At 36.6% G+C, this 21,386-nt stretch overlaps 1 protein-coding gene across 1 annotated transcript in view; it reads right to left on the bottom strand.

The window, feature by feature from the left end:
- NFIB (nuclear factor I/B) overlaps positions 1-21,386 on the bottom strand; it is a 67,188-nt gene that overhangs the window by 7,776 nt on the left and 38,026 nt on the right. The window contains exons 7-9 of the mRNA XM_008945833.1: positions 15,166-15,304; positions 11,539-11,621; positions 2,609-2,697 (exon numbers count right to left, since the gene is read on the bottom strand). Coding sequence (XP_008944081.1) covers positions 2,609-2,697; positions 11,539-11,621; positions 15,166-15,304 — 311 coding nt within the window. The remainder of the gene's footprint in view (positions 1-2,608; positions 2,698-11,538; positions 11,622-15,165; positions 15,305-21,386) is intronic.

The raw sequence follows: 21,386 nt of genomic DNA, 5'->3' as shown, positions 1-21,386 counted from the left end.
ACTTAAAGTTTTGGGGGATTGTTTGTGGTTTGTCTGGTTTTTTTCTTGTACTATTCATGTTTACTGTCATACTTCAATCTTTTGCATATAGACACACTGTTTTATATGAAAAAAAAATCCCACAAAATGCATTTTGAAATCTATGCATCATATCTACTATCAGGTATGACAGGCAGCTACTAATAAGGCAAAGAACACAGAAGTAACAGAGGTTTTATGGTCATTCACTCCCTCCAAGTTTCCAAGCTGTAGTTCACCAGCAATGCTTTCAGCTTGGCTACCTCTGCCACTTGATTTCTGTAGAAACAGGACAGCTAACTTGAGCCACTGCCAACTTTTTTACCTTCTTGGGGTCAATGATATTTCTGAAAAATTGTTATACTTAAAAAAAAAAAAAAGAGAGAGAAAAAAACAAACAAACAAACAAAAAACCCCTGGTTTAAAAGGTCACATCAAGTACCATCAAAACAAGCACTGCAGATTTGAAGAAATCACACAAATCAAACATTTATCAAACCACTTTGAGGGTAAGAATTTCATTGTCTGGATTAGAACAGTTGTTATTTTTTTTCGCCACTGAACAACAATTCCTTTAGCAATATGGGGATTTTTTGTTTGTTTATTTTCCCTGTGCGTGTTAGTTTTAGCTTTAGAAGGTCTCACTGCTCTTTAGCCTGCAAAGGTATCATTTGTCTTCTTAGATCCTCACCTACATGGGACTTGAAGAATGTAACATTCCAAAGCTTAAATCCTAAAAGTCATCAACTTAGGAAGTATAACAGTATGCTTCTTTGTCCTCGAAAGCTGTGCTTTAATTCAAGGCCAAGTAAGCACAGCCTGGGCCTGTAAAGAGATGCCAGTGGCAGAAATTGGGCCCAAGCTCATCTGGCAGCACTTCTGTGTGTTGGTAGGGTCAAAGTGACAGGCAGCACTCTGGAAGCGACCTAGAAAGCAGTTTTGTCTACAAAGGTGAGTGGATCATGGCACATGCCTGTATTCATCACCAAAGCTTCCTTGGTCACAACCTAGTAGTATTTTTCCTCTTCTTCTTTCCATAGTTTATGTCCAAGGGTCTTGTGTGATGGGTACTGAAGAACAGAATTCAACAAACAGCGGGACAGTGCTTCAGCCTGTATAAACTGGCATGGCTTTAAAGGAGTGTTGAGTGATGACTGATTTAAACCATTCAAGGATATTCTTAGAGAGGCAGTTGCGATATAATTTCCTAACACCTGTCAATGCCCTGAAAAAGCAACACCTTTTTGTACTGGGAGAATAAATCACCCTCTCTGTGCTATACTAGCTCAGTTTGGATTCATTCTTGCCAGGACATTGAAAACTGCAGCACTTACTGCATGATGGGGATTTATAATGTGAATCATAGCCCTTGGAGGAGATGAAGTGAATCCATTAACTAGCTTTCCATTGTGCCATTTAATCCATAAGAGAATAAATGACAATACCTTGCTTTTCTGCCACAATTCTCCCAGGTTTAAACTACTATTTCAGAAAAATTGCAAAAAGGAAATGTAAAGCAAAAATATTCAAGGCATTTAAACTTCAGTTTTGTAAACAGTACTAATTTTCTAATTCCACAATCACCTTTCCAAGTTGATACTAAAAAAAAGAAAAAACAAACCACACACAAATCTAGCAATCCATTGTATAATACAGTGTATAAAAGGACATTTTGTACATAATATATATACGCACTCACACACATAGTTACACAAACTTTTCAGAAGTACATATACTTTCATGTGCTCACAAATGTCTGAAAGCTATTTAAATTTGAGAGTGAGTAGCTAATACTTCATGTAACAGGCTTCCAATTCACAAGCTTTACACATATAACCCTCATTAAGTGTTGACTGTTATAGACAAACTTGCACAATAAAGAGGTGAAAAACTGATGTATCATAATTATAATGCTTTGTTTACACACCTATTTAGCCAAACACACTTCTACTTTCACCATAATTCATTAATACTAGGAGATGTAAAAGATTATAATAAGTAATTTATTAATGTATCAAAGGTTAATGGCTATGTGTTTAATTTTTTTTTTCCCCACAGAAAAAGAAGCTCTCATATGTGTAAATCATTCTTAATTTTTAAAAAAATATTTATTTTAAAAATAACATGGTTTATATCTTACTTTCATGTACACATTAGTGATCTAGGTCTCCACGAGCTGATTAGTCAGATTAACTGTGCAAAACCACCACGACCTTAGACATTCACTGTTAGACTCATCTATACCTCTAACAGCACCATTTTCTTTGTGTTAGCCACTAATACCCCCAAAATATGACCTTTAATTCTGCAAATGATATTTTAATATATAAAGCCTAAGATTAGTACTCCCTTAAATTTGCAAACTCTTTGCATTTGAGAGCACAAAAATGCCATTCCAGGTGCTTAGTTAAGGTAGTTTTTAAATTCAGCTTACACTAAAGACAACCTGAACGTGTACGGGAGAAATATTAGATGTATGTTTTGATCAAATGCTGTCACATATTCCTCTGGAGGGCTGCTAAAACAGATACTGTAGCTCAATGCAACTTTTTTAGAGGTTGTGTAGGGGTGGAAATAATTAAAATGTTACCTTTGCCAAGTAATTCCCAATGTATCCTCACTGGCACTGGGGTATAAATGCCTGCCGTTTTGATTCATGGTCCAGTCACAAATTCTCAGCTGTCAATTGAAACCTAGCAGTCAGATATGGATTGAGCAGTACTACAGTTTTTAGTATTTAAATGAATACATGCAACCTAGTACTGTACATGGCAAAAGCCTTACTTTCCCAAGAAGTAATTAAATAAAAAAATAAAACAAAGAAAGAAAAATAACTTATTTTGAGAAATAAATGCCTATAGATTTGTTTATGATAATGCTACTTTAACATGTTCCTCTATCAATAAAGCATAAAAGAGTACCTAGCATTTAGCACATAACAATTAGCCATTATTAGATCACAAACTGAGCTGGAATAAAAGGAAATGTTAATATTCAATAGCAAGATACTTTAAGAAAGGAAATAAATATGCTGTTTTCTCTAAGCAATGCTCTACATAATGTGTATTAAGTAAAGGTCAAATATAATCAATATATTGTAGCATGCATTTCATGAAACATAGAAGTCATGCAATTTATAGAAAATTTGCCCAAATTAAAGAAACTGTATGTCCTCCTCTAGCTGTTTAAGAAGGGTAAAGGTGTTTTGTAATTGAAGTTTATTAATCTACTGTTACTGAAAGTGGTATTACTTAGCAAGGGGTGATAATCTAATCTTGCTTTAGACTCAGTATAATACAATTTAAAATACTTAATTGCATTTTAATATGATGAGAAATGTACTAAATGTTAGCTGAAACAAATTCTTCCCAGATTGTCAGTACTGCCTTCATGGATTTTTCAAGCAACTCTCTATAGCTTTGTTTATTTAACAGCTGTCCTATAGCATTAGCAGATTTATTGAAAAGATACACTGCTTGGTTTTAAGTTTAAAAAAGTGAGCTTATCTGGATTGCAAAGAAAACACACATTTTAACCTCCGTATAGTCGTGCTGTATACAAACTGCTGTACCATTATATATGATACAGCACTCTGAATTGAAGATAATGTTGTTGTTGAGTTTCATTGCATTTGATGCACTTTATTTTTTTTTATCTGTATTCACAGTCTTTAGATAGCGCAGGCTATAGCAAACAAACTACAACAAACTATTTTCACAGAAGCACAATTAATTGCAGTCTTTTCCTGAAAAATACAAATGCTGAGGACATGACAATATTGCAAATCTGACCCTGTCTGGCTGTTAAGACTCGTAAGCTTCCTGCTGTTAAGGTCTGAGAAATGGAAAAGTTAGTCTCTGATGTTTTCATAGGGATTGTTTCTTGTTTGTTATCTGAAGAACTCCAAGGGACCTTCTAAAGGCCATTAAAAGCATGACTAAACCAAGTGATATTAACCAGAAAAGGAAACATGTAGTCCAAAAGTTCGCTAGAGGTAACTGTGAATAATATATTAAATATGTTTAAAGAAAGGGGTAAGTAAATATTGTTTTTGACACTACACAAAACAGTATTGTAAACCCGATTTTAATATTGAAGATGTAGTAAAATATGTCAGCTCAGTTACTCAGTGTACAGTAGACGTATTTCTGCTATAACCCTTAAAAATGTCACAATCTTCATTACAGATGCATATCTGAAATCTTTTAATTAACTTAGATATAAAAATTCACTTTCAGCTGAAACACGACTGAAAGATTAAACCTCTCCCTCTCATCCTCTTTCACAAAACAGAAAATCTATGAATAAAAGCCCTTTGGGTGATTAGAACCATAAAAGGTACTAAAATCACAAACTCAGTGCTATTAAATGATTTTATATACTTAGGTCTAGCTCAAAAATATGGAAGCATTTAGCTTACTCTAGAAGCTGATTGCATTTGTTGTTTGGAGTAATCAATAAGGGAATGATACATTACATTTTAATAAATCAGCTTCTGCAATAAGTCATTATATTCTTCCTACAGTCTGTATAAAAACTTTCCACATGCACAGTTAATGTGTTAAATTTATCATTAAGGAAGTTCCAAAAAGAGCTTTGCAAACCAGTTTCATAAATGTTAGTAGTACATATGTCAATGCATATACCTCTAAATACTGTCATGGTAATAATAGAATATGTACATTTTATATATATACTGTAGACACACGCACACACATGTATATGAAGGTTTGTGCTACACCAGATTTACAGGTAGTATAAACTGAAATACTTGAAATACTGACACCACCTTGAAGAACTACAGGTCTGTACGACAACAGCTTCTGTGATAAGCCCAGAATTGCACCAGCTGTGCTGAAGACCACCTTCGCAATGTTAAAGATTATTGCTCCACACTCCTTAGCAGGCTCACATAACTGCCGTGTTGTCTTTAAAAACTAAATTTCCAGGAAAATCATGGTTTTCCTCCATCACATAAAATTTCCTCTCGCAAAACACTCCTCCTTAGAGATCAGGATGTCTAAGATTTAGAAATGCACTTTTGAAAGTATGTGGAAATACCACTTTCAAAGTCTGAATCTGCATCCATCAAGTATTTTGAGTGCTTTCTGGGTAAAAAGTCTGCAGAAGCTTAAAAGAGCTCTATGTGCCCTGGCTCCACTTGATGGAAGAAGATGTTTGCTCATAACAGCAGTGGGAATGCTTCCCCTGGAGGATGGCCAGACAGTCCAGGTGGAGGAGGTCCGGACAGTCCAGTAGTGAAAGCCCAAGGGCACAGACCTGACATGAGTACCAAGCTTTGGAAGGATGTAGGACACTTTAGTACAGTATTTTGAGTGCTATATGTTGTCTGGAGTCATAATGAAAATTTTCAGGCTAGTTAAGAGTCCTCAGAGTAAACTGACATCTGAAATCTTTCCATAGTGCTAGCTGGAGACAAGAAGACACATTCACTCTCACCCACAGTAGGCCACCTAAGAGTGTGTCTTTGCAGGACATATGAAAGGGAGAAGCAGGATACTACTTGAAGGCTTCTTGAGAAAACTTAGATTCCTCAGTAGAGGGACTTAAGAAACAGTACATATGAGACATTAATAATAAACATTGAAAAAACATTATTTTCTGAAAAATATGCAAAATAAGAGGTTTGATTTGGAATGTGACATGTTGAAAAGCCTTTTCCAGAAGCCTTTTTTTCAGTCCTATGGCTTTGTTTTTTCAGCAAGGCAAGCCACATGAACCCCATTTCAGTAACACCTACGATCCACACAATATTATCAATCTTTTTTTTTATATTTATCTCTGACCTAACCACACAGATAAAGAACATAGCTCTGTATTCTGAAATGGAAAAGGATGCCCAGCCTCGCAGCAGATGGGGAACCCACCAGGCAGCCCAGCCATTTCCTGACATGCGGAGCTGCAGTGGCCTTGCAGCCCTGTGATAGGTCCTCACTGCTGCAGGCATGAAGTAGGAGGGAGCACAAAGCCTGCTGCAAATTTTTCTCCAAGGAGGCAGTGCAACTCCCTCACCTGCCTTAGCTGCATCATGTGAAGGGGCCACACGCCCAAGCAGAAGCAGAACAGTAGACCAAGTACTTCCTCTAACTCTTCCACCTCCCTGAAAGTCAGCCACCTCCCTGCTCCTGTTTTGCCCTCTGCAAGAAGCCAGGGAAGTGATTTGCACTTTCTACTGCTGTGAGACACACTGAAGTCCTACACAAGAGCTAGATTTCACAACAGCTGCCATTCCAGTTTAAACTGGGGACCTTCCAAGCACAACCATCCTGCAGAGTTTTAAGTATGCAAACTCTAAGCACACTAAAAACCTCCAGTCAACTGCTCAATCTTTAATCATAGTCTGAATAATTTTCAAGCATGTTTTGTATACTCCTAGTTAAAGAGTGGCTGTCCAACATTAATTCCAAGCTTCTGTTATCGCTAGTGAAAGTAGATATATATTTTGGAAAGTGTAAGAGGAGACTGCTATAGTTTCTGTTAGTTGAGAAAAGCCCATAAAACTCAGTATTTGCATATTGCTATTGTTTTAAAACTTCCTTTAAATGTGTTTCCTTTCCAGCAGGCATATGTGAAAGGTGACCTCTTATCCATTTACATACCTCCCTGGTGGTCATGTGACCTAGTTTTACGTCAAACTGTCAATTATGATAAGGGACACAATAAGAACAGCTTAAGTGTTGATAACCTGTTTCCTGGCTTTATTGAGAAGTTCTGTTTAAGAATCCACTTGTGTTCTTCTTTCAGCCTTCTGCTGAAAGCAAAAGCAACAGCCACCCAAAAGAGTTTTCAAATGGATACTCCATGTTCAGTGGACATTTAAGTTTACAATTTTCATGATGAATATTACAAAGAGAACTCCATTTTGTACTGTGTGATTCAATAACTAGTGGATGCATCTGGTAAGAACAACTACCTACCAGAGAGGCAGGGCATTTGTTAGTAGGAAATAAAGAGCTGTCTCCTGTTTTCTGATTTCCCATTTTAGAGGCCTGAAGTGTTTCTTACTACTACACGCATGGCAAATGCCTCACTCATAAATGTCAAAGCCGTGTGAAAATCATGCATACCACACACCACATCCAGAAAGTCCAAGCTCTTGTGAAAACCATGTTACTGCATTAATCAGCGTAAATATTGGAAGATTTCACTAGCTCCTCAGTAACTGGGCCAGCATTAGTTAGAATTTACTTGAACAGACAGGAAAGCTCTAGACGACATTGTCTTCACAGACCTCAATGTCTATCCCATTTGTTTATATTTTATAATTAAAAATAGTATTACCCATAAAGGCTCCAAGTTGTATTAAAATTAAATAAATGGCCAAGAAAGAAATCTATGATTCTAGGATTCTATGAAAACCTGTCAGTTATTTCATTCATTCCAACAGAAATATTAATTATTAAACCATTGGTCTGTAATTGCTAAAAATATTAATGTCTATCTATCCATCCACATTTTCATACTGTTTATATGGGTAAAATGTATGACTAGTATTTCTGTCACCATTCTAGTTTTTATAGCCAGAAACCACATCAACCTGTCTCTAAGTGTCCGTTATTTCAAGAGCATGAAAAAATCATGAAGTTGAGAACAGTAATAAAAGAAGGCTACAGAAATTCCATTACCATGAGAATTCTCATAACTATGAGAATTCTGGTCATTTAGACTTTGTTAGTGAACTAATGATCTCTCCATTAAAATTATTTAGCCAAAAGAATGGAGACATATCTAGAATCTGGCAAGGAACTGTGTCCCCTTGTAGAAGACTGAATTTGATTCAGTCTTCTCAGTCTGTTGCTTAGAAACCACACATTTCAGTAGATGAAAATCAGAGAAAGAAGGGGGGGGGGGAAGTGCTCCCATATAATTGTGAGGATTATCCAAACATTTTTTTTATGTGCAGTGCATTTAAAACATTTCTCAGCACAGATGAAGAGCACCCAGTACTAGATTTGACTTCATAAAATAATCCCACCCACCACCAATAATAAAATTAAGAAAAACTTACTCAGTTAGTTACCTGCCCTTATTACTTTCCGTGACCCTTCCTACAGTGCCCTCCCTGCAGTTACATTATCAATATTTAACAACCCTCAGAAGCTGACGATGAATCAAGAAAAACAAACCAAGTGCTAATTAACAGCTTGTAATAGACTGTTAAGACCAGGGTTGATGTTACTCTTTTACCACAAAGTTATAAGATACATGTGATTCCCTAGATGCCTCTGAAGCAAGAGCTATGTTTTGTGAATATTCATGTCAGCATACAGAAACACCTGGCATTTCAAGGTAGGTAACAAGACCCAACAACAATTGCAGCAGAAAGCGGACTGCATTGTTATAATTCCTCATCAGAACCTTGCCTTCCTAACTATCAACATAGCATGTAAGTAATGCATGTAAAAAGCATATTTTTCACAGTATCCAGATCTGTAAAAGAAAATGCGCTGCTACTATGTGTGCTATTAGGCACTGTCTCTCAAAGTTTTATTCAGTGCTTTCCATCTAAATGAGAGCATTCCAGATAGGTTGTGCTATGATTTGTTTAATGGAAGTTCTATCAAACTGTCACTTTGTGAAAAGACTCCAGGTAAGCGCATCTTGCAAAATACATTAGTAACTTTCAAATTTATTGTGGTTACTGTAATTTAAACAGGTTACATAATGCTTCTTTTTAACAACAACAAAAAGTACTCAACTGTACATGCCAATATTTCTCATAACCAAAGAGAATAAATCTTCACAAAGACTCCTCCAATGAAGTAAAAAAATGTACCAGTGACAATATTTATTCTTAAGGGGTCAATGTCCATTACAGGGTATGGTGAATGTTTAAAAGACTTCTCTGGAACTAAATCCACTGGCTTTCTAATTTAGAATTTCTGTCTACTAATACAAAATGATTGATTGCCTTTATTTCATATACTCCTTGATTTTTCCTTTCATTCATCATTGGCTGCTTTAAACCAAATGCATTTAAAATCTGCCACAAGAAGAGTGGTCTCTTTTAAATAGTTGAAAGGTAATAGAAGAACATAGTAAATCCATCTCATTTCTGCCTTTACTAAAGGATGACCTTTGCTCTATTAACGTTGTTTAGACAATTTCAGTGCTCTACCTTTCTTTCTGTGTAATAAATACATACAGCACTGTGATCTCAGAGATGCCTTTAGCATTTAAGTGAGTAAAGCTAACTACTTCATTAGAAAAATAAACATGCACATATATATTTGTACTTATCCATTAGAAAAAGCTTTCTGGTTAAAATTTTCTGTTCTTTCAAATGGTTTCAGCAGTACATACTGTTCTCTAAATTTGTACCTATTTCTGTGTGTAAGCACACACAGAGACAGAGACAGACACACACACACAGACACACACACGCCCTAAACCCACTCAGGCCAGAATAGATATGCATCTATTGCGTAAGTTGGAAAAGAACAGAGAATTCACAGCAAAGATGGCATCATGACAAATTTTGAATTTACTAAATGTCTCATGGGTCACCAGTTGGTGCTCTTGAATATAATGAGGCTGCAAAGCAATATACTTTAGAACAAATTGGTTTCAGGCAGTGGCATTGAGGAATTTTTCTGTTTATGAAGTGTATGTGAGGCCTAATTAATTCTCCCCTCCCCCTGAAGTATCTGGCCACATGGTTTACCATGAAAGGGAGTATAAGACACAGTGCACGTAAACACCAAAGCCTGTCATGACCCTTGAGATCCCTCTCACTTTTATGGTCCTTTCTATTTCAATATACCCAAAGCCAAAAGTATATAGAAGAGGCACGAAAAAAACTATATATGATTTACATGTCATAAACTCAGCCAAGATAAAATTAAACATGCTGACACTACCTTCTGGCATGTGACAAGAAGTTTGTGACTCTTTCAATGAACTACATAGAAGGTGGAGTGGCCTTAAGCAGTAGCAAATTTTCAGAAAAAAAATTGTCTAAAAACATGTAGTGATAAAAAAGAATCATTGCACACACTCAAATGAACTGGATGTCAGAGACTTTTCAAAAGATACTATGTCAAGCTTCACTTTAAATCCAGAAATTACATGCATTGTGTTTAAAAAGAGAGATGTTGTGGTTTAAAATACAGTACACATACACTATATATTTTTAAAAGAACCAGGTCATAGTACTTATAACACATTTCATAATACAACAACCTGTGAAAGCTTAAAAAAAAGCAATACATGAGAAAATTTACTGAAAAAAAATGAATGGTTGGCAAAACCACTAGCTGTTATTTGGTATTTTCATAAAAGTGTACAGATGTTTCCAGTTAGATCTCACTAGTTTTAAAAAAGTTGGCAAATCATCAACTGTCTTGAAAAAATGGTCATCTTTATGGTTCTCTCTGAATTCCTCATGTGGTGACCTTTAAAAGGTACATACTGCCACCTCGCCCTGGGAGTGAGTAGGGATAGGGAGTTTCAGCTGAAGCACACTTCAGCTGTACCTCAGCAAACACTGAACAGGTAGACTTTACTGAAAAATGAAACAGGCAGGTGTAGCAACTGTTCACAGGAACCCAAGCCTAAGAACAAAATACAGTAAAATAAATAGCAAGGTCTATTTAACAGCCCTTTTCTTACTGCCACGTTCAGCTTTTTTCCTTACATTTTACATGCTGTTAATTTTGAAATCCTCTACTGTTAAGATCTATGAGCAACACAAGCACACATCATAAAACATGTAAAAGTTCTAAAGGGTCTGAATTTATTCTTGTTACTAGCATTTCTGTAGTATTCTGTAGTATTTCCCTATATGCATGGCTTTGCTACTGATCGCAGCTAATTTGTTTGTAAGTCACCATTAATCTTGGTTGTGTATTTTCACAGTTTAGGCAAACACTTAATTGACATTAAATTTACAGCATTAACGAGATGTAAAACTTAAAATGCTACTTGAAACATAAACGATTTAAGAAACTGGAACAAAACCATGGTGTTATCACATTTGAAATCACCACACCAATTTAAACCTATTAAACTAGAGATGATGATGTGTTGCACTGAGAATTTGGTGCTATAACTAAACTTCTACAACTAAAATGAAGAAATGTAGGCTTAAACATCTGGGGAAAAAAATAGCTTGAAAATAGTAACTTGGCTTTTGCTTTGGAAAATTTGCCTTTTTTAAAAAAATTATTTTTAAATAAATATTTGCTCCTTACATAAGTCATTCTCTTTCCTAAAAAAAAAATTTAAAGTTTACATGTATGGGTGCTTGAAAAAATAAAATAATTGAAAGAAATATGATTAAGAAGCTCCTTAAGATGGTATAAATCTGAGAAATGAAGCATGTTCTAAATTGATGTTTCTGAAAGGGTTCAGTTTTGTTTTGAATAAATTTCATCTGCAGATGACAAATACTGAAAGCCTCAGGATTCCAGTCTGATCCAAGATAACAGTGGCAGCACGTAGAAAGGTAAAATTGCAAAAGCTTCTCTATATCATTACACCTATGTGAAACTTGCCCACCTGTTGCTGGTGTAGGAAGGATGGGTCTCTTGGGCTTAGTCCCACATATCGATTGGCTTGGGATGTGCCTGAGGCTGTGTAGGCTGATTAAGGAAGAACAAAACAGATTGATAAAAATACCAACCTATCATAATTATTACCCTGTGCAGGTACAGTACAAATACGAGAGATCCAGAGTTATGATTTTGCAATATATAGGATGTGTCTGTGTTTTTTTCCTTTATTTGAACTTCAACAGAATGCAAAAGAAAAAATTGACCCAGTTCAGAAAAGCACGTGTAAATTCCTATAAACTTCAATGGAAGCTGCACGTGTAGATCATAATGATGTTTCTTGTGGAATAAAAGTTCCTCTCATTAATATATATATTTTTTTTTAAGTTTTAAATAGGGTATGTATTTGAAGAAATTATGAGCATGATTCTCCTTTCCATTACACCAATCTAAGGCACTAGTGAAGTGACTGAGGTTGCAACACTGAGTGAAAATATTAGTGCACATATATTATTCTTACTGCCACGAAGGCCCATTCACAAGACTGTAAAAAAAAAAAAAAAAAAAAACTACAAAAATTGGAATCAAAAGTTCAGTTTACATACATGGCATGAAATTAATCTTTACAGGCCTTTGGAAATAGGATGCAATCTGATTAGTATTTTCAGGAGAAGGGAGATAATTTTTACTATGCAATTGAATATTAAATGTTCAGCTCCCCTATGCATCAGGGAACAACAGTTTCCCAAGGTGATAACTTAAGGGAGACTCTCACTGCCTGCTACACTAGATTAAAGAAATCCATTTCTGAGGAGAAAGGGAATGGCAGGTGATGCTGGGATTAGTTACATGATACGGATCCTTCACCTGTAGGTCACATTCCTCTCTGGTCTCTGTTAGTAATCCCCAAAAGTCATTACCCTCTCATGGCTTTTGATGGCATTTGTGAAATGAGGTAGGTGCTCTTACTCCAGTTCCCAGTGTGGAGATGTCCACACGGTAGCCTGTAGCATCAGAACCTGGAAACCTGCCTGCAGACAAAGCAAAACTACTAAAATTGAACAGACATACACAGAGATGTTGGTGAGGAACTAGGTGGCAGTACTTGTCGAATTGGCCTGTTAGTATTAAAGTCACACAACAAATACAAGCAAATAAATCCATTAAATTAAAAAAAAAAATGCTTCATACAGTAAGCAGGCATTACTGAAAAACTGTCATAAAATTAATCGGTTCTTAGAACTAAATTATAGTGGAAGCCACAGAGTTCCCCAAGTATTATCAAAGGCTGCTGTTCTTTGTCACTCAAAACAATTCTGCTACTGCACAATGAAAAGCAGTGCTAATCATTTACCATTTCATTCTCATTAGACTGATTAATAATGATGACTTGTTGGCTAAGAATATGTTTTGTGTGTATATCTATATACATTTTGAAGCAGTCATTCAGTTATTCCAAATAAATGTAGAACTGTGCTTTAAAATAGCCTTGATTTTCCCATTAAGTTTACATTAGCTCTCTGTGTGGTCTGTTATGACTGATAATACAACTTATATGTATTCACATGGAATTTATATATCAGCAGCACATGAGTCCTCATTTTTTTGCTATTTTCTTCATCAACAAGCTATGTTCCTTTTCTTTTTCCTGTTAAAGTTATCTATCCAGTTTCAAAACTCTGTACCAAGCAGATAGACTGCTGCACTGCTCTGAAAAGCATAACACTCTGGACACATAGCTTTTATATTCTATCTCATATGCGGAACTGGCACATTCAGATAAAATTTGTAAATAGTGGGTTTTGTTATTTATGTGCTGTAGTGAAAGGCATTGGATCGTTAGGTAAGAAGTTACTTGCCCACTGCTGTGGGAACATGAGGAGGCCTTATTTCAAATACTTAATCTGAGATTTCTAAGGTTCACAGGAAGTCAGGTGCCCACATTCCGATGAATTGCACAAGAAACTGGGTGTTGACTAAACTTGAAAATACGGTCAAAATTTTTTGTTTAGTACTAGAACAACGAACAGATGATCTGCTTTCCCGTAATGGTGAATAATCTGTTGAGATGACCAGAACACATTCCACTACAGTTCTGACATTATATTTGGGGTTTTTTGCCATTTGTATTAGAAACTCTGACCTCATCTGAGACAGCTATCTAGATCAGTCAAATAGCCAGCAGAATGAAATAATGAATACTTAAAACTATGCATGAACCCAGTTTTTTTCATTTTTTTGTTCTGGATCAAAAGTTTAGAGTAACAGCTTCCTGTTCGCTGCTAAAATTAACCCTTGCTAAAAGGTGCAGAACTGTACCACAAATGATCAGGAAGGGTGCAGATATACTCCACTACCTTTTAAAAATCTGCTATACTAAAAAAATAGCTAAAATACTTCCATAAATCTATCCATATAATTATTTCTTTATGCTTAATAGTTTGTCCAAAAGTTACTACTGCCCTTTTATAATAAAGGCATATCCAGTTTTCCTCCTTTACATCTCAGCCATTCCTATGCATTTGAGCCTTAGCTCTGCTTTACATTCTAATGAAAAAATTTAAAGTAATGTAACACCTAAGAACCATGCAGTTTCTGGTCTCGTATAATGGCAGACCAAAAGTTAAGAACTGGATTCACAGATCAAATGCTAAACAAGTTGTTTTAATGTAACAGACCCTAAAGATATTAGTATTTTTAAAGACTAGCAAATTTTCTCCAAAGTGTATGTTTGGAAGTGTCTCCTAAAGATCTTCACAACTCTGGTAAATACTGGTATTAATGACCATCTCAAGTCCAAATAAAAGTTCAAACAGAACAACAGAAATGCAGAGTGTAGTTTAAAAGCAACATTCTGCATCACTGAGCGTAAGATAAATATTTGGAAGAGAAGAAAGTACCCTATACATAGCAACACCTTTGCTCTTATTGCCAAAGCTGTAATTCCATTGAAGATAATAGGAAAAATAATAAGGTCCTATATAGTAGTAAAGAGTAAAACATTAAAGTTAGGGTTTGCTTGTTGTTTTGGGTTTTGTTGTTGTTTATTAAAAAAGAGCAATGGATCTACCATCCACTGCTGCATTGACAAGGAATTAAAATTTTATTTTGCCACATCAGGGTTTTTTGCTAAAAATGACACAACCTATATCAACATGCAATCGTCATAGCTCGGATTCAGTATGCATTTTGACAAGGCTTGATTTCTGTAGGAAAGCTCATTGAGGAGCAAATGATCCAGTCTTTGTTTGGAATTCCATCTGCGGGTCATTGTAAAACCTTGCTATCTCGGTGTGCTTCTCCATGTCTTAACAATGTCCACCTTAGATGAAAAACTACATTTTCTCTGTTTTTGAATACTGGTCAAATATACTGGCTTTTCCCTTTCATTTTGGTGGTCATGTCACAAACTTTGTTTCACAAAATATGATGCAGTGGTTTAAATTTGGAGAGGAAAAGCTTTGCAGCCAGATTGTTCTTGCTCTCCATGTAAAATGATGAGCATCCTCTTGGTCAAATAGTAGGAAAAGGCACCTTTTTCTGGCCTCGATTTGGAATCAGATCGAATCTTTGATGGACATATTTTGTTTCCTAAAGAAATACTTACTGGTTGCTGTAGGTGAAGATGCCTCACCTTCAGTGGATGTAGTGATGGGTTTAGTATCTGTCATGGTCAGGGTCACAGGTCGCACCGCACTGTGATGGGGAGAGGGTGCCAAAACTGGAGTAAAATGGCCAGGCATTTTCCCTACTACTTGACCACTGCTGTTAGGCTACAAAACAAAACCAAAAGAATGCCTTGTGAAACATACACATTGCGTTTAAGGAACCTACCCAGCTATCGTTGGGTTTTCCAGAATGCCCATCACCATAGTACCTGCATGCTGGAATGTGCCATTCTAACAAAGCTATGAAGTTTTATGCAGTATTTTCAGTAAGCAGATCCTTCCTTAGATACGCAGTACATGCTTAAGTAGTAGTAGTAATTTTTAGTAAGTTTTCCTTCTGTCTGGATGCAGCGCGCCTCAGATTGTTCCACAATGCATGTGCTGTTCAAGCAGTGGCTGTGAATAACAGTAAATCCCACGACAGCAGGATATACAAAGTATTATGAGCAAACGAATGATGCAAACCCTCTGTTTTCACATGCCATACCACTCTGGCTTGGAGTGTAACCAAGACTTGACCACAGTTCTCCACACAGATTATTCATACTGGAAAGCTAACTAATAATTCACACATCTGGGAGTGGGGGAAAGGGCTAGGATATGAGGCACTATAATGTAAATGTCATAACATCTGGACAAAAGCCTCCTACTGAAAACACAGAAGTGTTTAATAACGGAAACTTTGCAGCTAAGGTCATAATAAACAAAAGCAATTCTTTCATAGATAGAGGAGACAGTCTGCATATGACCTTGTGGTACAGGTCATGAAGCTGATATGCTACTTTCTGCATCTAGGCACATCTGAATGTGCAATGTTCACTGGTAAATTTATACGTTTATTCAGTGCTTAAACATGCTGTAGACATTCTGAATGACTGTCAATAATCCAACAGTAAATTATTTGCAGTAAAAACTAACAATTTGGAACTAGTTTTAAGTATTTTACAAAACAGCCATACTAAGTAAAAAATACTGGCAATCTTAATATCAGAAGTTTCTTGTCAAATTTGAGATAACTCAGAGTAAAGAAATGGACTGGTAAAGAACCTAATTCAGTTGATACAAGGAAAGGTTAAAAGATGTAAGCATGACTATGGTAATGAAATAATAACTGGGCTGAAACAACCACTGCAAGCATGTGCAGAGTATAGACACACAGAAGAGGAAGAAATTCTTTAGAGAGAACAGGAAGTATAAATTCAGGGTAATGGAATGAAATGGAGAAGGAATAAATTCAAAATTAATAGCAGGAGGAACCTCCTGGCAGTACTGACAGTACTAGGCTGTGCAAATACCCCTACGGGAGAGTCCTGTTCTTTAGGATACCTAAAATTAAGCTTGAAGAGAACACTAGGAAGTATAAATGGAAATGGGGACCAATCTTGTATTGCTAGGAAGATTGAACAGTTAGCAGACCATTTCCCTCTCTAAAATCACAAGCCTTACAATGAAAAATAATAATAAAAATGTACAGTATATGAGAACTGGACAACACACTATCCCTGTAAATTAAGAAAAGTCACCCCCTAAACATAACTGTATGTTTGGGGGGGTCTGAGGGATGTTGAAGCAGGACTGAGGACAGAAGAGTCATGGAATCCCAAGATCTTCCAAATATACAAACTCTACTTAGTACCTTTTCCTTCATATTCCTAGCTGCAGAAGCTCAGAAGTCACTACTAGCAGTTTAGTAACACAAGTGTCAGCTGTCAAAGTAGCTTCAAAATTCAAAAGAAGAAAACAGAATGGATGCAAAGGAATGTCAATACTTTCACAAAAAATGCAATTCCCCCAAATAACTGCATGCTACATTGTTTTATTCACTAGGTGAAACTTAACAGGTATACAGATCTCCCTTCCCAAGTATACTTGAAAAAGTTATGTGGGACAATAGACGCCAGATATTTTCTAGAGAATAATGCAGCCTAAAATTTTACTAGACACCTACCTGCATGCTTACATGGCACTTCTGTGGTTGTCTTTGCAAACAAAGCTCAGAGCTTTTGAAATAAAGGTCTAGATTCTGGACCACGGTAGTTAATAGCTGTAGAAGCTCAAGAACACTGGCTTTCTCAGACATCTCAAATCTTCTGTCCTGCTTTAAGTTTTCAGTGCAAAGAGGGAAACCCTCTGGTAAGAAACAGCCCCCTAAAGTTGTCAATTCACAACCTTATTGAAAACTGGCTGCTAGAAATATTTTCTGTGACCTGTTCCCCTTTCAACTTTTGCAGTTATGTCAAAAGATATTTTAGTATGGAAGCTACATATCCACTTGAATCACAACCGCAAATATTTATAGCATATCATTTAATACAAATTCATCTTGACCTTATTTAAAACAAGTTGATTCTATGATTCTAAGTTCTAAGTTTTAGTCACAGTTTTTCCTGAAGAGATTCTTACAGACAAATCCATTACAGGTGAAAAATCAGCTGTTACCATCAACTAGGGCATCGGTATGTCTGTGTGATGGATTCACAAACAAAGAGATGATGCCTGAGGCATAAACCTCAAACAAATTGCATGGAGACAGCTGTGTTAGATAAACAAGCTGTGCATTTGAAAACAGCAGAGGGAAAGAAGCAAACACAATGAAGGTCTGGCAAATTTAGCCCGAGTTTATGCAGGTATACATTTTTCTGTTGTTGGATTGGAGGATAATTTGATTTTCAGATCTGTTACATTTTCCAGCTTTTTAATTCGCATCATCTGGAACTGCTACAGATTAGTTCACTCATGTTCTCAAAGCCACAGGGTAGTTGTATCCACTGTCATAGCTGTAACATAACTTTGATAGACTTAGTATTTAATTATGCACACTTACACACTCTTCTAGTTAATCCTTAGGTCTGAAGTCTGAGCAGAAACTTGTAACAGATATTAATATAGACTTTCTTAAAATCAAGGTTCACTATACCTGTTTTCCCTGCTGATATTTTGCTAACACATTTATTATCAGTAATTAATCAACCTCCTCTAAGACTTCTGTTCACATATTTGCCCAAATAACAGCACTTTTACACCACAGGTACCATTTTAGCAACATTTTAGGACAGTGTTTTGTCTCAATAGCTCACTACTTCCAGCATTAAAAAAATCTTTCTGATGATATAGTGAAATGGAAATATCAACGTCTTCACATGAGATATATAAATACAAATTTGACATACGGATTAAAGAATTCGTATGGACTACTAAGTTGCTTAAATGATAAAATGTGTTTTATGTTTAAATTCGCAAAGTATATTTTTTTCACAAAATATTTGCCATTATAATCCCAAATTCATAGAATCACTTCATGCTTTGTGTTGGAAGGGACCTTTAAAGGTCATCTAATGCTAGCTCCCTGCACTCAGCAGGGATATCTGCAACTAGGTCAAGCTGCTCCATCCAACCTGACCTTGAATGCCCAGGGATGGGGCAACTACCACCCTTCTGGGCAGCCTGTTCCAGTGTTTCCCAGCCTCACTGTAAAAAAATTTGCCTTTGTATCTCACCTAAATTGGTTCTCTTTTAGTTTAAAACCATTACCCATTATCCTATAGCAACAGGCCCTGTTAAAATATTGTCTCCATCTTTCTTACAGGCCCCCTCTAAGTACTGATAAGCCACAGTTAGGTTTCCCTGGAGCCTTCCCTTCTCCTGGCTAAACAACCCTGACTCTCTCAGTGTTTCCTCATAGCAGAGGTGTTCCAGTCCTTTGATCATTTTTGTGGCCCTCCTCTGGACCTGCTCCAACATCAGGCAAGTTCTCACCAGAGCACAGTTGAGCAGCAGAATCACCTCCCTTGGCCTGCTCGGCCACACGTGTTTTGAAGCAGCCCAGAATACAGTTGGCTTTCTGGTCTGTGAGAGCACATTGCTGGCTCATGTTCAGCTTTTCAACTAACAGTATCTCCAAATCTTTCTCCATAGGGCTGCTCTCAAACCCTTCATACCCCAGTACTGGCACCAGGGATTGCCCTGACCCATGTGTAGGACCTTGCACTTGGCCTTGTTGAATCTCATGGGGTTTGCACGGGCCCGCTTCTCAAGCTTGCTCAGGTCCCTCTGGATGGCCTCCTGTCTCTCAGGCATGTTAATGGTACCGCTCAGCTCGGTGTCATCTGAAACTTGCTGAGGGTTCTAAAGGATACTACTGTCTATGTAATGGAATCTTAAATACAAAGCACCTTCGAAGAAATAATCAACAAAGGCCAGAAATCACCTTAAACCTGTGCATGTGCTAAGTACAGCTACATATGATACCGTATTTCAGAAAAATGTTTCAGCGCTTAATAAAAATTACTTTATTCCAGCTAACCACTGTACTTGGAGAAACATATATTTGCACCTCAAAACACATTTATTTTCAATAGAAAGTCTATGTTTCCAAATAAAGTTTCCCAGTTATAGACAGGTGATCAACCAATGAGTGCAGTTTAGTCAGACTGGATTAGGTGTGTTTGGAAATACTCTGTCGGCCATTTTTTCCCAAAAGCTTTAATCCCTTGGAATGGCAAATATCAAGATGCTATGGTGAAGAATATCACTGCAAAACCCAATAGCAGTGTAGTTTTAAGATGACTGATTGAATTAATTTTGTTGATGATGCTGCAGAAGATCCATTTCTGCCCCTTTTGGTCTCCTGCTCAGGTACCAAATATGTAGTTTTAGTATCTAGTTGTCTGCTAGCCACATCTATGAACCTGGAGACAATAACTGGTAAATTCTGTCTTTGAGTCTACGCCATTGTGCTCTGTGATATTTGGAGAAGGTGACAGATGTTTCCGAAAATCTACAAGTAAAAGAAACTGGAAGAAGTAAAAGAAGTAATTTACATTTTTTCTAGCACACTTCCCTTTGTTTTGTTAATTTTTTTTTTTTTTTTTTACCTCAGCAGAGCTTTTGCCTAGTACATCCTAATACAAGATCACCTGTAAATATCCAGTAGTCATGTTAGTCCCCCACTGGAGACGGCTCAGTGTTAAAGCAGTCAGTTTCATCAAAAATGAAGAGGACATATCCTTAAGTTATTACCTATCTGAGTAGTACAACTCAGTGCCTTGGAGACTTTCCTGCACATATGGGAATGGCACTATTAGAGCATCGCTTGTGAGCCTGTAGAACATATTGTAGGGCCACTCCGCCTCAGGTTGAACCTGATGGCTTCCATAAAGCATTTGTTTAACAAGATCAAGGCTGTACAGAATTATTTTCTGTTGTTGGACACTATAGTAGCAACAGAAATGTACTCTGCTGTTTTATAGAGCCCCTTACCACTTTTTATAAGGATGAATCTCTCTAGTTGTCATATCCTTGCAGCCTGAATAACTCCTTGCTATAGCTCTTCTTACACAGACCTCACTCAGAGATGCCACACAAAAGCTTCAGGTGGTGTGACATGCAGCTACCTGTCTGCTTGGGGAATTAGCTTTAGAAGAGACGTGTTGTTGCCAGTTCTTGGTTGACAGCATCACTTCTGTACTATTTTCTAAGGGAAACCAAAGTCAACCTCAACCAAGGTCATCTGCAGACAGAGATATCCTAAGACATTCTACACAAAAAGTCCTCTGTCCTGAATCAAAATTTTACCTGTGAGCTCACAAAATCTGAATTTTTTGTCAAAAGGTAGAGCACAAGGAAATACTCAGCCTTCCTTTTATATTTGTCTTAACAAAAAGTAAGCCCATGTTACACAAGCATGGGAAAGGAAATCTCCATAGATAAATGTTCAAAAGAGATCTTTGAGTTAAATGTTATTTCTTGAACTCTGGAGACATAACCATGTATTTAATAAAATAAAAATGAGCAAATTAAATACAAAGTAATCATTTACAGCTGAAATTAAATCTTTAAATGCCTTGTCAGTAGAATTAAGCTACTGCTCCCTCTCTGCCTCCAAATTACGATTAAAAATAGCATATTGCAATATTTTTTCTTCCATAATTTCTTAAAACTTAAGATAAAAGATTGGCCCAAGAAGCTCAAAACTGTTAAGTGTCAACAAATAAAGGTGCTAGCTATAGCAAAGAAACCACATGCACACATCTCACTTTTGTTGGCTTATTCTGCTAGCATTCTCCCAGAAACCAACAGGTAATCCTTTGACCACCCCAAAAAGAGCCTTGCAAGATACCCTCCTTGATGCTAAATGACTGCAGTTATTGTATTTAAAAGAATAACAAAACATCTGCCTGGCATTCCT

Source organism: Merops nubicus, unplaced genomic scaffold, assembly GCF_000691845.1.
Source record: "Merops nubicus isolate BGI_N331 unplaced genomic scaffold, ASM69184v1 scaffold12900, whole genome shotgun sequence".
In the NCBI taxonomy this organism is placed as follows: Eukaryota; Metazoa; Chordata; class Aves; order Coraciiformes; family Meropidae; genus Merops; species Merops nubicus.
This window is presented reverse-complemented; position numbering and strand designations above follow the sequence as displayed.